The 19,872-nt window shown below is 42.4% G+C and overlaps 4 protein-coding genes across 8 annotated transcripts; all 4 read left to right on the top strand.

Annotated features, from left to right (window-relative positions):
* The first annotated feature begins 890 nt into the window (after window positions 1-890).
* LOC109779171 (manganese-dependent ADP-ribose/CDP-alcohol diphosphatase) lies at window positions 891-2,671 on the top strand. The gene is made up of 2 exons (XM_020337785.4): window positions 891-1,045; window positions 1,466-2,671. Exon 2 carries the CDS (start codon window positions 1,545-1,547, stop codon window positions 2,523-2,525), a length of 981 nt encoding a protein of 326 aa, XP_020193374.1. The 5' UTR covers window positions 891-1,045; window positions 1,466-1,544; the 3' UTR covers window positions 2,526-2,671.
* A 1,760-nt stretch (window positions 2,672-4,431) lies between these two features.
* On the top strand, window positions 4,432-6,602 carry LOC109779172 (manganese-dependent ADP-ribose/CDP-alcohol diphosphatase). The gene is made up of 2 exons (XM_020337786.4): window positions 4,432-4,652; window positions 5,126-6,602. The coding sequence occupies exon 2, from the start codon at window positions 5,224-5,226 to the stop codon at window positions 6,193-6,195; it is 972 nt and encodes a 323-aa protein (XP_020193375.1). The 5' UTR covers window positions 4,432-4,652; window positions 5,126-5,223; the 3' UTR covers window positions 6,196-6,602.
* Window positions 6,603-12,555: 5,953 nt separating this feature from the next.
* On the top strand, window positions 12,556-17,089 carry LOC109779169 (serine/threonine-protein kinase AFC1). Of its 5 annotated transcripts, XM_020337781.4 has the most exons (12): window positions 12,562-12,785; window positions 13,631-13,820; window positions 14,418-14,444; window positions 14,598-14,751; window positions 14,887-14,935; window positions 15,026-15,140; window positions 15,442-15,533; window positions 15,703-15,838; window positions 15,930-15,994; window positions 16,079-16,176; window positions 16,284-16,386; window positions 16,587-17,089. In XM_020337781.4, the coding sequence occupies exons 1-12, from the start codon at window positions 12,693-12,695 to the stop codon at window positions 16,737-16,739; spliced, it is 1,275 nt and encodes a 424-aa protein (XP_020193370.1). In that variant the 5' UTR covers window positions 12,562-12,692; the 3' UTR covers window positions 16,740-17,089. The 5 variants fall into 5 exon arrangements, with proteins under 5 accessions (XP_020193371.1, XP_020193370.1, XP_073354265.1 ...); XM_020337782.4 differs by lacking the exon at window positions 13,631-13,820 and having other exon boundaries at window positions 12,556-12,785; XM_073498164.1 differs by lacking the exons at window positions 14,887-14,935; window positions 15,026-15,140 and having other exon boundaries at window positions 12,563-12,785.
* A 1,254-nt stretch (window positions 17,090-18,343) lies between these two features.
* Window positions 18,344-19,655, top strand: LOC109779164 (uncharacterized). Its single transcript, XM_020337776.4, has one exon. The coding sequence runs from the start codon at window positions 18,368-18,370 to the stop codon at window positions 19,481-19,483; it is 1,116 nt and encodes a 371-aa protein (XP_020193365.1). The 5' UTR covers window positions 18,344-18,367; the 3' UTR covers window positions 19,484-19,655.
* The last annotated feature ends 217 nt before the right edge of the window (window positions 19,656-19,872 follow it).

Genomic DNA, 19,872 nt, shown 5'->3' with positions numbered 1-19,872 from the left:
TTGCATACAATTCTTCCATTATTGAAAAATGATGCAACACTTGCTGGCAGACTGCTCTTTCTCGCGGCAAGTATGGCACAAGATCCTAGGATGGGTTCGCTCCACGACCGACCTACCCATAGGCGATATGGATTTCCAATCCTAGTGGGCTACGTCTTGTTACCGGGCACCCGCACCCGCTCGTAGAGGGTTGGCCTCCCTCGTCATCCTCACCGCTTCGTGGCTTTGGAAGCACCGAAACGGCTTTCAATCGTGTGTAAATGTGATATGTGTGTGAAGAAAAGATCAAAGAAGTCACATTGAGACCAGAGGGAAGCCAGACATCTCGTAACTACTTAAGCATATATGATTCACAATATTAAGAAAAATGTAATCCTTTGCCATTATACCAACTGCTTATTTTTTGTAAGTTTCAATTTGTATTCAACCTGCCATCAGAACCAATGTGTCCTTGCTTCCTATATAAACCAAGTTTAGCTGTATTTTCCTGGATGCAAGCGTGGCTTAAATCTACCCCATTGACATCTTCAAAACCACCAAGTTGCCATTTGGACGTTGCTCTATGGCAAAAGATAAAATTGTTTAGCAGTGGCTAGCGACTATCTCCGCAAGCCGCAATGTAATGTTAGTCTTACTTTATTTTTTAATAACGTATGTGTTTAAAAAAATTATATATCTGTTTTATGAATAAATAAATAATTTTTTGTTTTTAAATTACAAAAATAAATAAATAAATCGAGATAAAAAAACGAGTCCTCAAATTAAACCCCTTGCAATTTTGGCCTTTGTTTACGGGCCTCTTCGGCCCAGGGCTAACGACCGGCCGGTGGTGGTCCGACTCGGTTCCCCCGTCTTTGCCTCTCCCGAGCCGGAGGAGAAGAGCAGAGGAGGACAGAGGCTTACGTCAAGATCCAAACTCCTCCCCGCTCCCGGCTGCTCGCTGCTTCTAGACTCCACCGTCCGATCCGGGATCTACCAACCCAGCGCGCCGGAGATCCCACCGGAGTCCGCCGCAGCCTACCTCGCCGCCTCTGTCGCTGCGCCGGTAATCCATCCGCCCCTGGTTTCCTTCCTCTTGGGATCGTTTGGTCGTTACAATCTGTCGGTCGCTCTGTTTCAGTTCATAGGCTCCGATTACAGGCAGCCCGGCTGCGTCTCCCCGCTTCGCGTGAATCTCAGGAGCGGTTTTATCAACAGTTCTCGGGTCGATAGATAGCTAGTAGATTTTATTAGCAGTAAATCACAATTCACAAGGTGCTTGTTTTGGTTGGGCACATGTACAGAAAGAGTTGAGAGTCTATTAAAGTTACTTCGTGGTGAAATGTGTAGCACGCAGAGACTTTTACTGCTATGATGCTGATATGCATTGCGCTCCATTGCTTTATATATACTGTTTAATGTGACAAAATGATTACATACTGATTCACCCAAATTCTGAGCAAATATTTCTTGGCTTACATTCTAGGTTCTAGCAGGGGGCACCGCATTCTATTCCAGAATCTACTTTTGCCTTTCGAGGGAGTGGTGACACTGAAGTTCTTGTGATGGCTGCCGCAAACGGACTAGTCCATGCACCTGCCAAGAAGCCCTTGTTCACATTTGGCGTCATTGCTGATGTCCAGTACGCCGATATCCCAGACGGCCGCTCCTTCCTCGGCGTCCCACGCTACTACCGGCACAGCATCAGCGTCCTTGAAAGAGCTGTCAGCACATGGAACAAGCAAGGCAATATCAAGTTCTCCATCAACTTTGGAGACACCATCGACGGGTTCTGCCCAAAGGACAAGTCGTTGTGGGCGGTGCAGAAGGTCATTGACGAGTTTGAGAAGTTCGATGGCCCGACCTACCACATGTTTGGCAACCATTGCCTCTACAACCTTCCTCGGAGCAAGCTGGTCGCATTATTGAAGATGCCGACGGATTCTGATCGCGCGTATTATGACTTCTCACCATGTCCTGAGTACAGATTTGTTGTTCTGGATGCTTATGATTTCAGCGCACTTGGCTGGCCTCACGATCATCCTGTGACTGCAGCAGCAATGAAGCTCCTCGATGAAAAGAACCCAAACACCGACAAGAACAGCCCTGACGGTCTGGTTGGCGTCGACAGGCGGTTTGTGAAGTTCAATGGTGCGGTAGGCAAGGAGCAGCTGTCCTGGCTCAGTGATGTCCTCCAGGATGCATCGGACCGCCGGCAGAATGTCATCCTATGCAGTCATCTCCCAATGGACCCTGGCGCAGTGTACCCAGCAGCTCTTATGTGGAACTATGATGAGGTGATGGCTATTGTTCGACGGTACAACTGTGTTAGGGCCTGCTTTGCCGGGCATGACCACAAGGGTGGCTACTCGGTGGACTCCCACGGCGTGCACCATCGCACCCTCGAGGCTGCGCTGGAGTGTCCTCCGGGCACCAGTGCATTCGGGCGTATCGAAGCCTATCCTGACAAGCTATTGCTTGTAGGCTCTGATGGAATGGCTGATACTGAAATGTGTTTTCGGTCCTCTGATCGAGCTGCGTTGTAGAGTAAAATCCATGTGACTTCATTATTTTGACTTTTGGTGATGCCATTGAGAGAAAACTCATGTGACTTCCTGTTGTCTGACGACACTATTACTTGTAAATAACATTGAAAGTGGTGGAATAAATAATGGAACTGTTGTAATGCTCACTTCACCATTTGGAAACTGCTGAATGGGGCATAGTGTTAGGCTCTATTATTCACGAGTCTGTTGTAAATGTAACAAATGCAATGCTATTTGGTAAATGGTTTCAGTATTTGTACTCCATTATTCCATTAAGGAAGACAATGGTTAGGGTGGAGCGGGTACAATAATTACATACCCATGCCGATGTTGCCCACGGGCACAAAACCTCACCCCAACCCATGCCCATGGGCGCAAACCCTGCCGATACCCAAACCCACCCATATATACAGTATGTAATGTTCGTTTATATTTTAATTATCTTTGAATATATCTTTGGTAGAGATCTTAAAACGCACGAATGTAAGAAATATCCTGATATATATGTTCCCGGAGTATGATTGTCTACCTTCGTTGTGACCAATATAAAGGTCTGGAGATAGAGATGTCAACAAGTGGCGGTAGTTTGTGCAACCTATTGCTTCATTCTTAAACATCCCTCCATGTTAGATTTACAGTCTCGTCGATTGTCTTTACAGGCATGCGAAAATGTGTGTTGTACTTTATAGAATTCTTGTGAGATCGACATATCTATATTCTTTTCGCATTCTAGATATCAGTATATGTTTAGAGGTTATACCGATCATGCATGTGTGCGTGTGGCATGAAAACATTAAAGAGTCACACACAATAGTGAAAGTAGCCCGGTCGTAACTACGTTTAGGGTCTCCTTGATCACCTACTCCTTTTTCTAAACCAAGTTATCGAGCACTCCCTCCGGACTATAAGTTACTTGTCAGAAAAAAGCATACCATTAAGATTCACATTTTCTGTTAAAAACAGATTCACATTTAAAGGCAGCCTTTGGTAATATAATTTTTCCAATTTTTGTGGCTTATGGCTTTTTTTTACATGTGTGACATATGGCTTATGTTTTGTTGGTTGAAGTACTGGTCAAACTTAATGCTCAAAATGCATGTACGCTTTACAAACTGAAACAGAGAGACTGGTATTTATTTTCGTAAAGGATTCCATCAATTGACTGCTCCATTGGATCGATCGGCCGCATCGGCCAATGACATCTTTTTTTTTTGCAAGATACATATATGCTTTACAGACTGAAACAAAGAGGTTGTTTTTTTTTGTTACGCACGTTTTTTTCTTCTTTTTGAGACAATTTTTTTGTTATGCAAGTGAGATCTAAATCCAACTCCTTGATGAGAACAACCCAATTCCTATTCAGCGCTTAAGTCAACGATTACCGTGTTATTGTACGCAACACACACGGTCCTTTTGCTGTTGGGCTGGCCCATATTAGTCCCTTTGACCGATTTTGGCAACCTTCTATTAGGTGAAGGTTCCATCCAATTCTTTCGGGACGGTTTTCCGCTGGGTTTTTCTGAACTGTTCTTTTGTTTTCCATTACTGTTTTTGTTTTTAATTTTGTTATCTTTTTAATTCATAAAAAATCAAATTCGTGATTTTTTGAATTCATGGATTTTTTTCTATTCATGTAATTTTATAAAATTCACAAAAAAATCCAAATTTACTGTTTTTTTAAATCATGATATTTTGAAATTCGCGATTTAAAAAAATTAGAGACTTTTTTACATCAGAAAAATTCGGAGACTTTCTGGTGCTGAAAGCGCCGATTAGGAGGAGGTCTCTGAAAACAGAGCCTCAAGTTCAACGGCCTTCTGTATCTCTGGGCTTCATTACAGGCCTCCTCGGCCGAGAGCTAACGACAAATCCATCGGCCCGGTGGCCCGTCTCGTTTCCCCCGTCTCTCCAATCGACAAAGACAGCCTCAAAAAAAAAAATCCAACCGACCAAGACGAGCAGAGAAGCTTTCGTCAGTTTTTCAGGAAAAAAAAAAAGAGAATCTTTCTTCAAGATCCAAACTCCTCCCCATCCCGGCTCCGACTCTCCGCCGTCCGCCCTCCGGGCCGGGAGCAACCAAACCAGCTCCCGCCGGAGTCCGGCCACCCCGCCTCTGTCGCTGCGCCGGTAATCCATCCTCCCCCGCCTCCTTCCTTCTGTGGTCGTTACAGTCCGTAGGCTCCGATTACACACAGCTCGGCTGCGTATCCCCTTCCGTGCGAGTCGCTAGTTTCGGCTACGGCGGGTCGCCTAAGTGATTTTATCAGCAATTCAGGCCAGGGTCTAGCTCCCGGTGCTTGACAATTAGAAATGGGATGAGATGCACACAGCACACTAGTATGCAATGCTGCAATATTCAGTATTTGGAGCTGGTCTCATCTACAGTTACTTCCAGTGGAAGTGATTGAAAGGGGAAAAATTGAAACTGTATACTACAATCTTGGAACAAGAATAAGTGGGGACTTTTACTGCTATGCTGCTGGTATCCAGCCTGCTATCTGCTTTACATTTTACTCTGATAAACAGAGTGCTCTGTAGTCTGTAATATTCCCCTCACCGGTACAGAGTCCTGAACAAATATTGCTTGGCTTCTCTTGTAGGTTCTTGCGCAGAGATCTTTTCACTGCTTGTAGGTTCAGTTCCTCGCAGACAACAAGAAGAAGGGAGGTTTTCGAAGGTCTGGTGACACCAAAGTTCAATGATGGCCGCAACGAATGGACTAGTCCATGCATCTGCCCACAAGCCCCTGTTTACCTTTGGTGTCATTGCCGATGTCCAGTACGCCGACATCCCGGACGGGCGCTCGTTCACTGGCATCCCGCGCTACTACCGTCACAGCATCGACGTCCTCCAGAGGGCTGTCAGTGCGTGGAACAAGCAAGGTGCTGTCAAGTTCTCCATCAACTTTGGCGACATCGTCGACGGGAAATGCCCAAAGGACAAGTCGTTGTGGGCGGTGCAGAAGGTCCTCGGCGAATTTGAGAAATTCCCCGGCCCGACCTACCACATGTTTGGCAACCATTGCCTCTACAACCTTCCTCGGAGCGAGCTAGTGGCTTTGCTGAAGATGCCAACGGGTTCTGACCGCGCGTACTATGACTTCTCGCCATGTCCTGAGTACAGATTTGTTGTTCTGGATGCTTATGACTTCAGCACGCTTGGCTGGCCTCGTGATCATCCAGTGACTGCAGCAGCAACGAGGCTCCTTGAAGAAAAGAACCCAAACGCCGACAAGAACAGCCCTGAGGGTCTGGTGGGCGTCGACCAGCGGTTCGTGATGTTCAATGGCGCGGTTGGAGAGGAGCAGCTGTCCTGGCTCAGTGATGTCCTACGGGATGCATCGGAGCGTCGGCAGAATGTCGTCTTGTGCAGTCACCTCCCATTGGATCCTGTAGCAGCGTCCCAGGTAGGCCTCATGTGGAATTATGATGAGGTGATGGCTGTTGTTCGACAGTACAACTGTGTAAAGGCCTGCTTCGCCGGGCACGATCACAAGGGTGGCTACTCTGTGGACTCCCACGGCGTGCACCATCGCACCCTCGAGGCTGCGCTGGAGTGTCCTCCCGGCACCAGTGCGTTTGGGCACATCGAAGCGTATCCTGACAAGCTATTGCTTGTAGGCTCTGATGGAATGGCAGACACTGAAATGTGTTTTGAGTCCTCGCAGTGAGCTGTTTTGCGAAGTAAAATCCATATGATTTCATTATGTTGACTTTTGGTGATGTCATTGAGAGAAAATTCATATGGCTTTTGTCGTCTGGCAATACTACTAAATGTAAATAACATCACAATAGCTACATGTAAGTTGACTGAATTTACAATTTGGGTAAGTCAGATTTTGTAAAAGTATGAACGGTTGAAGGAGGAAGAAAGCTGGAGGAAGAAGAAAGAAGGTCGACCGTTGAATCTTTAATCTAATGGCTTAGAAAATCGACTTACCCCAAAATAAATTTTCAGGCGACTTACATATAGCCTGTCCCAAATAACATTGGTACTGGTGGATAAAGAAAAGTGGAACTATTGTAATGCTTACTTCCTCATGTGAACTGTTGAATGGAGCATACTGTTAGACTCTAATATCTGTATTAGCTAAACTATTTATGAGTCTTTGTTGTAAATCTAGCAAATGCAACACTGTTTTGGATTGAAAACACGTTAATGGTTTCAGTATTTGTACTCCATTCATGACTTCTTCGGTTGTTTGGTGTCTTATACTCCCTCTGTTCACTTTTATAAGTCCTTGAAGACATTTCAGACAGCATGCAAAGCAGTCTATTTTCAGTTGTCTGAAATGATTTATAAAAGTGAACGGAGGGAGTAATTATAATGTGACATATGATTAGCTTGATCTTTATCTACAAATACAAGTTGTTTCCAATATTTTTTGCACTGTCCAATATACTTCCGACTATGGTCTCATTTAGACTATGCTATAAATCCTAACAAAAAGGGTATAAAATGAAAATAATAAAGCATAAAAAAGCCAATGTGGTGAATCTTCAAATAGTAAAGTCATGTATTTTCACATAGATGAAAAAAGAATATATTAAAAACAGACATAGGCGATGTCATTTTCTACTCCCTGACCTACGGTAAGTGGGGTTCTGCTCACCTGCAACAGTTCTTTTTGTGGCAAATATAATCCATATGAGAGGCCCACTCTTCCAACTACATTAGCTCTTAATTTTGGTTGTTTTTCCAGTTTATCTTGCTCCTTGGTCTCGAGGCATGCGATAAATATGCCTCCCTTCCGGTTTAAAAGTCCCACGTGTATCCCTACATTGCTAGTTTGATCAATATAATTAAATTGTATACACAAAAGTTATACCATTAGAAAAATAGAACATTTGAAGTTTCCAATGATATAAAACTCATATTGCGTTGGTTAAATCGTGGACTAAAGATACGTGTGAGCAATGGCGGAGCTTAGTGCATTCCTGGGGGTTGTGCCCCCCCCCCCCCCCCCCAAGATTGTCACATGCATGCACAAATATTTTTGAGAGTGGGTTTATATTAAGGATTTTTGTGTACTTGGCCCCCCACTGACTCATATATTGTACTTGCCCCCCCCCAAACAACTCTGGCGAGCTCCGCCACTGCGTGTGAGCCTTCTAAACCGGAAAGGAGGTAGACAGGTAGTAGATGTTGGAGACCACAAAAGGAGCACGATAATGGTTGCCAACGTGCAAGACAAATCACTGCAAGGGCGTATGCTACCACGCCTACGTGCTTACTTAGCAAATGGCTTGCCTTTTCACTCACTTCCCGGCCTTGTGATCACGCCTTTTCTTTTTACAAATATGCAAAAACTTTGTGTATGTTGCCATTGATAGAAAGAGTTCAAGTACATTATAATTGCAAAGTGAAGCCCAACGAAGTGAGTTTACTGAAAGGAACAAGATCCTTACTTGGAGTGGAAAGTCCATCAAACAAAAATAATGATTGCATGCAATCCTTCCTTGTCCACCCAACCCGATCAAAAAATACCCAACCTTGAAACCGTTTGTGCCATACATGCGACACTATCCATTGTCCATGATAGGATTGTGATGTCGCGGCTGTGGAGCGCAGGGCACATCACTCGTCAATGTATATATGGTTGATCTATTGATGTGTTTTCATCGTTCAGATCCGTTGTCGTGATAAGTGGAGAAACAATGTTTTTTTCACTCATATAGACGTACAAACCCGGAGTCCGTGATGCGGACATGCGACATATGGTCATAACATAAAACCAGGTGCACTTTAGCGATATGTAAGTCGCCTGATTTGATGCTAGGTGAGGTTGTTGTTGTGTCGAGAGACGGTAATGGGAAGTTTATTACAGCTGCCGATGAAAGAGTTGAGGCGTGTTATGATGCATTCATGTCGGAGGCTCTTGGAGGTTTGGTTTGAATCTAGCTCGCGCGATTGGCTACAATAAAATTGAGATCAATTCGATAATACAGATGTGATCACAACCATGCATTAGGGGAACTCTTCATCTCACGCAAGTGCGACTTTTAATGATTGTTATTTCATGTCTTTATACTTTATATCCATGTAATCTATGAGCATTGCTTTAGGGAGTCCAATCATGTTGCACATGAGTTGGCTAGATGGGCTAGATTTTCTCCTCCTAGCCTTTGGGTAGATTCAACTCCTAAGGACTTGGTTCCTCTTATAAAAATGTGAGTGTGGTTGAGAAAATGAGGAGTGAAGTTTAAAAAAACAATCACCTGAACACTGATTTTGGGTTCGTCGGCTTTTTGGCCATTAATTTTTTGCTTTGAGATTTGTGTTCCCTTTTTTCATGCTCTTCTTTCTTTGAGTTCTTTTCGACTGTGTTTTTTCGACTAACTATAGATTTGGGTTAATCAAATCCTTAATGGGCTAAAGCCCATTATGTGAGATCCAGGCGTCCCCTCTTTCCCTTCATTTTTTCCATTTTTTGTTTTATGTGTTTTGCTTTTGCTTCTCTTTATTAGTTTTTTCTTTTATTTTGTGGGTTTTTTTAGATGTTGGGTGAGTGTAAATGTATACACACAAATACTATAAAATATATGCAAAAAATGCAATATTATATGATTATTCTTTGCATAGTACAAACAAGTGCAATTTCAGTGCAAAGTTGAGTGCAACTTTTTTTATTTTTTTGTGTAATACCAATGCCACTAATTTATTGTTCCTTATAAAACTTCATTGTTCGGATTTTTCAGTCATTATTTTCTTTTATTTCTTCTTTAAGGTAATATCAGTGCCACTAATTCATTTTTCTGAGGAAACTTCATTTTTGCAAAAAAAGTCACTATTATATGCTTATTCTTGCATATTAAAAAAACTTAATTTTGGTGTATATTGTGTGCAAACTTTGTCATTATTTGCTTTAGATTTTGTTTCTTTTTAAAGGGTAACACCAATGCCACTAATTCTTCTTCATTAGAAAACCTCATTATTTTGATTTTGTTTTATTGTTTATTTCATTTTATTTCATCTTAAAGGGTAATACAAAGGTCACTAATTAGTTCCTTCTTAGGAAACTTACTTTCTTTGTGAAAACTCCACTATTCATGCTTATTCTTGCATACTGAAAAAAGCGTGATTTATGTGTAAATTGTGGACTTTGTTCTTTATTTGCTTTAATATTTTTCATTTCCTTCTTGTAATGCCAATGCAACTAGTTCATTCCTTCTTAGGAAGCTTCATTGCTTTGATTTTGTTTCATTTTTCATTTAATTTTATTTCTTCTTCAAGGGAAATACCAATGTCACTAATTCAATCCTTCTTAGGATTCTTTTTTTGCGAAATTCAACTATTATATGCTTATTCTTGCATATATAAAATACATTTTTTTATATAGTGTGTGCTGTTTTTTCATTGTTTGTTTTTATTTTCTTTATTCTTAAATGGTAATACTAATACCACTAATTCATTCTTTCTTAAAAAAACTTCGTTATTTTGATTTTGCTTTAGTTTTCATTTTAGTTTATTGGAAAACATCATTATTTTTTATTTTGAGTAGCACAGACGCCATGGGTTAAGTACCGATGCCACTAATTTATTATTTTTAGAAAAATTATTTTTGCAGTAATTTCACTATTATATGTTTATTTTTGCATATTATGAAAAAACACAATTTTCCGTGTAAATTGTGTGCATATTTTATTATTATTTGTTTTAGTTCTTTTCATTTTCTTACCAATGTTAGTAATGCATTCTTCGTTATAAAATTTGTTTTTGTTAGTTTTTAGTATATTAGTATAGGGGGAATGAGAAGGCTAGAGAAACTTCAAATTTGTATGTTCTATTATGTTACACATAGTTGCATTATATTTTTTATTTTTAAATTTGTATTTGTTTAATTTAGGTTAATCCACTCCCATGATTCATTTTGAAATTTGTTCTTCTTTGTTGGTTGCCACTTCTCACTGAATGCCCAGAAGCAACGATGACATGTGAAAATATGTATCAAGTAGTGGAGCTTTTGACATGCATGTAGTACATAAGTAAGACAACTCATAACCCTAGGCCATGCACATAGTCTAAATTGGCATGTCTTCATTGTTATCTCGTTCTTTCGTCCTTCCGCTAGTACTTTGTACGATCAACCAGACTGATCTTTTGACATTGAATGTTGGGTGCGTGCATAATGTCGCTTAGTACGTAGGACTGGTAGGTAACATGAATTCGGATGCGAGTGCCAACTAAAGGAGCTACACAAGGGCCAATATGTTTTTTCTTTACGGTCTGGTTGCTCCACTGTGTTTTGCATAACTCGATTGTGTGAGTACGGACAATTGTTTTGTTAAACTTAGCAAACTCCAGCTTGGCATCTTTGACAAATAAGCTGTTGTAAGTTACTGGCCAACACAGAGGCCTCACGACTCTCACCTACTATGAGATGTTCCTTGCTGTCTGATGAGGTTGATTTCGGTCAAATGAGCACACTAGCCCGTCGGATGTCTCTGCTGCCTTTCACCACGGGGTTTATTTTCGAAGTGTATGACTGGTGGGCTCGTCAGTCCTCCCGAATGGCTGGGTGAGAATTATTGGGTGACCGACCTTTCTGCGTGCCGTCCCCCGCGTCACACTGCCTAACTTAGCGAGTCCTTTTCTTAGAGCCGCCACACCTCCTCTCCTTGGGCGTCATCTTTTCCCCCGGCAAGGGCTGCCTCCTCCTGTCTCAGGACGCCGTTTCCTCCCCTAGTCGGCGCCGCATCCTCTTCCTTTGTTCCACTCCCGGGATGCCAGATCCACAACCTCGTACAATATAAGGTCACTCTACTTCGACAATTCACATACCACAAATGGTAAAATGGTGAACAAACCATCATCTAGTTATACTAAATATTTTTATCTTTTATAGATCATTTTTTCACAAAATATTAACTTTGTTTTTTGATGATACATGCATTAACTCGCAATTCTATTATAAGATAACCACAACCAACATTGAAAACTCGAAGTGTGCTACTATATCCAAATGTTCGTGCTTTCAAATAGGAAGTGTATAAGTATAGTGTTATTAGTCATGGGGGTTATGTTATTTTTCTCAAAAGTAGTTAGATATATCCTAGGTACTCAAAATCCAATCTAAATCAAAATCCGAGCAAAGAAGATAGCCATATTCGTCTACAGAATAATGTGTGACATTTAGATGTCCTATAGTGTCTTTATATATATTTGCTCCAATTTAAGAATCTTGATATATGCACAAATGCAAGAAATACCCTAATAGAGGTTCTAGAGCAGGATTTATAGATTAGTTGTAACCAATAGAAAATTCTAGAGTATATGTGTCAACCAGTGGGTTCTTTCTGATTTCCATCCTTGCCCTTAGAAGTTGGCACCGCTCTTTGCTTAATCCTTTTCGTTCACAAATCTTCCATCAATCTTGTCCTTGAAGGATTATAATCGGTGGCTTGTGCATATGTGTTTCGTAATGATCACATCAATTTTCCAGGGTCTCATTGGTCGTCCATGCATGGACATGTATATTGCTAGAATGCTCATATCAGCATTCCAGATATGATTATATGTTTGGAGTTCAATCCACTAAGGTGGACATGTGATACACATGACAGAAAATCACGCCCCCCCACCCTAGATTTGTATTTTTGAATTAAAAGGAAGAAATCCGTTGTCATGTCTCCCCTTTGACTTCTTGGTTGAAATCACCACAAGAGACAAGTTCAACCCACAATACGGCACATCGAATGTACTCCCTCCGTTCCAAATTACTCTTCGTGGTTTTAATTCAAATTTGAACTAAAACCACGACGAGTAATTTGGAACGGAGGGAGTAGCATACATGCCCACATCAAATGAGAACTTGTATAAACTCTTCGTTCGGTTTCGTATGCGCTTGGTAATCTCATATAGTTCGTGCCATTGTTCGTTTATAGACACTGAGAAAAAGGCCAAACATTGCAAATTCCATAAAAACAAGGTTTACAAAAAATCCCAACGCTGTAGTACCTAACATCAGGCCTGGCACGAATCTCGGCGCCGCTGGCCGGGTCAAAAGTCAAACCCAGCACCAGCAGCATCCGATCCTCACCCAACCCAACCCACCCCTCCCTACATAGCAACCGGCCTCACACTTTCCCCTTTGGCGCGTTTCCCCCACCTCGCCTCTCCTCCCTCCCTCCCGTGCTCCCACCAAATCCCCCCAATTCCAACCCACCGATGGCGACCAGGTGCGCCGCCGCGGCCGATCTGCCCGCCGGCCGCCCCCGCAAGCGGGCCCGGCACGGCTGGGACGTCGCGCCAGCGACCAAGGTAAACAGACGCCCCCATTTTCCCCTATATGCTCTGCTCTGCTCTGACCCGATCCGCGGATTCGGGGCGCGATTCGACGGAATTCGTCCGCGGTTTCGTTAGCCCTAGCATGATCAGGGCCTTTTGTGTCTGTTCCGAGGTGTAGCATGAGCTAGATGAGGCGCGGTCCGTGTAGATCTGGCGCAAATCCAGCGTTTAGAGTGTCGTGTGCCTGATGCTAGACCTGCTCAGGCTGAGATTGATTGATTGAACTGCAGATACCGTTGGCTCTGCGATTGTGTAGAGCTGTTACAGCCAACATGCGGCCAGCGTCGGTTAAATTAGGATGCTGGACCAAATTGCCCCTGTAAATTCTTGTGTCCGTGGTTCTCTCTCAGGCCTTGTTTACTTGAGTTAGAGTGCCTCAATATCGTACAACTTTCAGCTTATCATGATGTTGTTGAGTTTAGTACAATTCATGTTTAACTTGATGCACCTATGTTCACTGCCTAAAATACATGTGAAATACTTGGGTGGATCTACATTATTATTGTCTAACATACCTCGCTTCATCTAGTGAGAACTATGGATGGCGTTTTCAGAATATTCGGCACTGTATTAGTGGCTCAAATTTACACGTACGAATAGCGTGTAGCATACTAAGTGGTATTTTCTTTTGTTAATATGAGTGCTTTCAGGTAAGCTATTTTTGCATGATTCTATTAGTGCTATATAGGTTTATTACTGTGATGCTAATGTCCGATTCTGTGCTTTGTTTATTCTGTGTTCCACTTCATAACATTAACATCAGATGGGTATTATATTTTCTTTTCTGCATGAAAAATATGAGTGATCGATGTGTGTAGGCTCAGATAACATTTTGTGGGCAAGAAGTTGGCGATATGACCACCATGGTATTGCCGTCACATCCTCCGGACTATACTTGCTTCTCTCTGCTCTCAAAGGGTGTTGCTCGAAATGCTTCCCCTCCTCGGAGAGAAGACGATAAAGATGGCCATTATGTATTTGCTGTTGGAGAGAATTTGACCTCTCGCTGTAATTACACTTGACCATCATTATTTGAGTATAATGACTGTTTGTGACCCTTAGCATGCAGGAAACTTCTTTTTCCATTTCCCTTTTTCCTTTTTAATAAAAAAATGTTTTAGCATTGGTTAAACTGCACTACAGAAAACTAGAGATATATCTGTATGTTGAATTTGTTCATTCTGCAGACATACGGTACCTGCTTATGTTCCTTGGTTACTCATGTACTGTTCTGTCAACAAGTACCTTTAAATCCATGATTTAACTTCTTTTACAATTTCTTTTGATATAGTTAGTTTCACATTAACTCAAATTTGTTTTCAATCTTCGAATTTTCAAATAGTTTTTGGATTTCCCTTTTTCTTGTGTAGGGTTTTTACATTTGACTTTATTTCCTTGGTTTCGGGTGGTTTGAAGTCTACAAGGTTTTCCATGCTGGCCTATTTTGTAGCTGCACCAGATGATGTTACTGTTATGTCTTAGTGTTAACACAAACATGTCTTTTTGAAAAGTGCATGCTAGTTATCTCTGTTTGCACAAATTGTCTTAAATTATTGAGCTCCTTAGAAGGCTCTGTTCTCATACCCCTTCTCACTATTTTTGCAGATAAAATATACAGAAAGATGGGCGAAGGTTAGTATTTTCTTATGGTCACGAGTATAGATTTGTGAAATCTTAAATTAATGAATTTGTGACACCAATGTTGCTCAGATCCACCTGATATTGTCTAGCAACTAACTTCCATTTTATATCTACAATAATATTGGAATATCTTTGTCTGTTTAGGTACTTTTGGTCAGGTACTGGAATGTTGGGACAGAGAAAGAAAAGAAATGGTAGCTATTAAAATTGTTCGTGCTGTAAACAAATACAGTGACGCAGCAATGATAGAGATTGATGTGCTGCAGAAGCTCGCAAGAAATGACGCCACAGGAAAACAGTAAGTTATACATCTAACTCTCCTACCTCCACAAGGAAGCTAAATAAATAAGTACGGGATGGACTAAATTGTGTATTTATTTTTCGCATCATGTTGCTAAAGAAATAAGTTACATACTCGTGAGTGTTTTTGCAGCTGTGTGCAAATACGGAACTGGTTTGACTATCGTAACCATATTTGTATTGTAAGTATATATGCTTGATTCATAGAATTTCCCCAACTTGTCTGTTAGACTTGGGGTCCAGTTAGTCAATAAATTTCAATGACTCAACAGGTATGCGAGAAGCTTGGCCCAAGCTTGTACGACTTTCTGCGGAAAACAGCCTACCGCCCATTTCCAATCGACCTAGTTCGTGAGCTTGGAGAGCAACTTTTGGAATCTGTCGCATGTGTGTAGAGACAGTACCTTTGCAAACCTCATATATTTTGTACTTGCTTTGTTTTCTATTAAGATTCTCTATTTGTTTGCTTTTCTTTTTCTCTGTGCGCTTATTCTTCTATAACATATCTTGGACTGGGTTCTTTCTGTCATTTTCGGAAAAAAATGAGTAGAAGTTTCTGCATACATTTTTCTCTTCTCTTTTATTCCTGATTTTTAGGCTATCTGCTTTTGTGTGTATTTGGGTGCTCATAATTTGGTTCATGTGCTTCTGTGTCATGTATCTTGATATTTATCTTATCTCATTGCAGTTATGCATGCCCTGAAGTTAATTCATACTGATCTAAAACCAGAGAACATTCTCCTTGTTTCTTCAGAAGATGCTAAGTTAGCTGAAAACAAGGTATGTATTACCATTGCATAACATCGAATAACTGTTAAGTTGCAGGATTTTTTTTTCCTTAAAATTTGCACCATGTTCAAAGCAGATAAAAGTCATGTTCAGTATAGTTCTGTTTTAGATACAACACGCTGCATTATTTTTCCTAATTGTATACATGTTTAAAATCTAGGATGGATCATTCTCAAAGAAGGTGCCAAAATCAAGTGCGATCAAGTTAATCGACTTTGGTAGCACAGCATATGATCATCAAGACTGTAGCTACATTGTCTCTACTAGGCACTACCGTGCTCCTGAGGTTATTTTGGGTATGAATTTGGACATGACTGGCTATTGGGTGCACATACTTCTGATTGTTTTATTAAATACTGGAACTGACTTTCCCTGGTCTTGTATTAGGGCACGGGTGGAGCTACCCATGTGATATATGGAGCATTGGTTGTATACTCGTTGAGCTTTGCTCGGTATGTGATTGTATATCTTGTCCGTCTTTGTCTTGGGAAAGGTTCATGTGCATGTATGATTGAACTGGCCTCTATGTATTACAGGGTGAGACATTATTCCAGACCCATGAAAACTTGGAGCACTTGGCGATGATGGAGAGGGTTCTAGGTCCTCTCCCACGGCACATGCTGGAAAGAGCCGAGTATGTTTATTAATCATCCACTACCTGTGTTATTGCCACTATTAGGATCTAATGCCACCTATGTGATTAGTTTTGATGGTTGACCTTTTTGCCTTGTGTAAATTCAGCCACCATGCGCAGAAGTACATCAGAAGAGGAAGGTTGAACTGGCCAGAAGGTGCAACGACACGAGAGAGCATGAGAGCTGTTCTCAAGCTGCCTCGCCTCCAGGTACGCAAACAGGACGAGCTTTCCCTATTAGTTTCTGGGGCATTTCTATTTTTTCTCGCCCTGAAATCTAGTGCCAGTGGCTCTTAAGTTTCCTTGTTTGGATTCAAGATGTATTTGTGTTTCTCCACCGCAGTGACACGGTATTTGCTTAAGTTTGTTGGATTGTTTTATAACCACCTTCATCCAATCCTGCAATGCAGAACCTGGTGATGCAGCATGTGGATCACTCTGCTGGGGACCTGATCGGGCTGCTGCAGGGCCTCCTGGCATACGAGCCTTCGGCCAGGCTGACCGCTCAGGAAGCCCTGAGCCACCGCTTCTTCAGGAGGCACCGTGAAAGGCGGTCGCTATGACCAAGCAACAATGTCCGCGGCTGACCCAAACAAACACTGACAGAAACCTATGAGGATTTGCAGGCTTGCAGCAAGGAAATAACAAGCTTGAGAGTTGTATCTGAATCTCCCTGGATATAACAGGACAGGGAGCAGTAGCCATAGTTAAAAGTTCAGAAGAGGCTTCGTGTGTTGTGGCTTTATGTACTATAGTTGAAAGAGAATTCAAAAGTCTCACTGTCTTGTATTCAAACTCTGGTATGTTCCCTCGCAGTGGAAGCTGGGGCAAATTCGAACAAATCGTCGAAGCTGTGTATGTTTACGCCCCTAGAAATGGTATGGTAAAAGATCAAAGTTTGTGCTGAATACTATATCTTCTGGTGTTTTCTGTTTGAGATGAGAATCCTAAATCTTGCGGGTGATCTATGGACCAAATTCAAATGCGCTTTCACTATGTCTTAGATGCCATATTCAGATATTTTCTTTCGTTATCTTTAGTGATACCATGACTTTTTTGAGGTTGTTAAGAACCAGGTTTAGTCACGGAAGCCATTCAACGTAATGCATATTTACTACTCCCTTATATTAGTAAACATTCTTATATTAGTTTACAGAAGGAGTACTTACTGTTTTTTGTATGGTCAGGGTTGTTTTGTATCCACAAAATAAACGAATGGTATTACCAGCCAGCCAAAAAGGGTCAAGATGGTTACCACTGGTAAACAATCACACTCAAGCTTAGTTGGATTGAATCCATGGATTTTTTAAGCGCTAGCTAGTTATTAGCATTGTTGCAAACTGTTCTGTGTAAAGGAGGCGTCCAGTAAAAGGCCAGCCAACTATACGACCCTGGTTGTCTCATGTCTTAAGGAACAGCACTTCATGTTTCTTTAAGTTTTAACTCTGCTTTACAAAGATTGACCCTGGTTGGTGAACACTGACCAATTATCATGTTTGCTATTTGTAGATGACGTGGGCTCTAGAATATGATCCTGGCATGTTGTCCACATATGAAAAGAGAGCGGGCCTGCAACTGATAGAAGTGCTCAAGGATATAAACCAAGTGTAAAATCAACCCGTCAGTTTGGCAAGTAGAGAGGACGAATTATGAAGAGCATAGCATAGGATCCCTTCCCTTGGACATATATATATTGAGATACATTTCCACTTTGCTAGAGAAAATTAAGATAAGGTGCATCCATTCAACAAGGAATTTGGAGGAATTCAAACGTATTTTGTCCCCGGACGCCTCGAGAAAGTTTGACAAGATACATCCTATGGGCTATGGGTAGAAAACAGGTGTCGACGAAAGGACAATGAAGACAAGAAGCATGAGCACTATAAGAAGGCCAGGTGCTCTCTCTCGACAAGTAAAGTATACGTTTTTTTTCTTTCACTTTTTGATTGATGGGAAGTAAAGTAAAAGATAGATGAGGAGGAGGAGGAGTTGGCGCCCACGAATTTCAGCCCAGTCGACAGACACAGATCAAAATGAAATCAATGGCAGGCACTTACTTGTTCGTGGGGTGGCCACTCACTCTCTACTACTTGCAACAACGCACATGTTGTAGAAACTATAAATAACGATAGATGCAACACCCAAGCAGTTTGTACACCAAGAGCGCCCGTGAATCACTCACTAGAGCTCAATGAATCCCATGGTGAAATGCTGCCTGCTCCTCCTCCTCTTCTTGGCGGTTCTCTTGCCCGAGGCGCGCGCGACTTCGTGCCACCCCGACGACCTACATGCGCTGCGGGGCTTCGCCGGGAACCTTAGCAGGGGGGCCGTTCTCCTTCGTGCCGCCTGGTCCGGCGACATGTGCTGCGGCTGGGATGGCGTGGGTTGTGACGGGACCGACGGCCGCGTCACGGCGTTGCGCCTCCCTGGGCGCGGCCTTGTGGGGCCCATCCCAGGAGCCTCCCTCGCGGGTCTCATGCGGCTGGAGGAACTCGACCTCGGCTACAACAGCTTGCACAACATCTCAGGGGCGCTCACCATGCTGCGTGGGTGCCAGAACCTCAGCACGCTGATTCTCACCAAGAATTTCGGTGGCGAGGAGCTACCCGGTGATGGCATTATTGCTGGGTTCAAGAGCCTCGTGGTGCTGGACCTTGGTGATTGTGCTCTCAAGGGCAGGGTTCCGGAATGGTTGTCTCAATGCAAGAACATGGAGGTCCTTGACTTGTCCCGCAACCAACTGGTCGGCACCATCCCGTCGTGGATTGGTAGGCTTGATCACCTTTGCTACTTGGATCTCTCCAACAATACATTGGTTGGCGAGGTACCCAAGAGTTCTAAGGGCCTCAACACCTCCGGGTGTTCACCAGGTATCAGTTTCACTAACATGTCATTGTATCTGAAGCGTAGTGGAACAAGCATACTTCGCCGACAACTTAAGCATGCCCCAAATGTCATAGCTGGGACCAACAACATTGTCAGATCTGGTAGCAACAACGTTGTGGCTGGGAATGACAACACTATCATATTTGGGAATAACAACGCCGTATCCGGGAGCTACCAGGTCGTATATGGTAATAACCATGTCGTAACTGGGGATAACCATGTCGTGTCTGGGAGCAACCATGCCGCGTCTGGGAGCCACCATGTCGTGATTGGGAAGCACAATATTGTGTCCGGGACCCACAATGACGTAGGTGGGAGCAAAAATATCGTATCTGGTAGCAACAATGTTGTATCTGGGAGCCACAATACCGTGTCTGGTAAGAACCATTTCGTGACTGGGCACAACAAAGTCGTAACCTGAGGTTAATGACTGTACGCATCAGAAGATGTACTCTTGGGTATGATAAAGAATAAATAAAGAGACTCTCATGTATTCAGGGCAAAACTGATGTATCAGGAGTTTTAATAGCTTGTATGACATATCCAAAACTTATGTATGTATGTATGTATGTATGTGGGTACGTAAAAGGAAAAGTAGATGTGTCCATTCCGTCTACATGCCCCTGAGTCATCTCGCAGGATACTTTGCTTACACATGTCCTCTTCCCTGGGTTATACTGTACTTTGCTACAAATCCATACCGGCTTATTAATTAGTAAGACGGCTTGGTAGAATTAGTTGGCTAGCTTAAGATGTCTTAAGAAGTGTCGGGAGGGAACCGAAGGGAGATGTAAATCTCAAGAGGAGGCC

This window comes from Aegilops tauschii, chromosome 5 (assembly GCF_002575655.3).
Source record: "Aegilops tauschii subsp. strangulata cultivar AL8/78 chromosome 5, Aet v6.0, whole genome shotgun sequence".
Lineage (NCBI taxonomy): Eukaryota > Viridiplantae > Streptophyta > Magnoliopsida > Poales > Poaceae > Aegilops > Aegilops tauschii.
Note: the sequence above shows the minus strand (reverse complement) of the source record. Positions and strands in the feature narration are given on the sequence as shown.

Excerpts from the sequence above, each read along its gene's own strand:
- LOC109779164 (XM_020337776.4), top strand. The coding sequence starts at position 18,368 with ATGAATCCCATGGTGAAATGCTGCCTGCTCCTCCTCCTCTTCTTGGCG.
- LOC109779172 (XM_020337786.4), top strand. The coding sequence starts at position 5,224 with ATGATGGCCGCAACGAATGGACTAGTCCATGCATCTGCCCACAAGCCC.
- LOC109779169 (XM_020337781.4), top strand. The coding sequence starts at position 12,693 with ATGGCGACCAGGTGCGCCGCCGCGGCCGATCTGCCCGCCGGCCGCCCC. Across the intron at positions 12,786-13,630 it reads ACGTCGCGCCAGCGACCAAG|GCTCAGATAACATTTTGTGG; the intron begins GTAAACAGACGC and ends CGATGTGTGTAG. Across the intron at positions 15,534-15,702 it reads CTAAGTTAGCTGAAAACAAG|GATGGATCATTCTCAAAGAA; the intron begins GTATGTATTACC and ends TTTAAAATCTAG.
- LOC109779171 (XM_020337785.4), top strand. The coding sequence starts at position 1,545 with ATGGCTGCCGCAAACGGACTAGTCCATGCACCTGCCAAGAAGCCCTTG.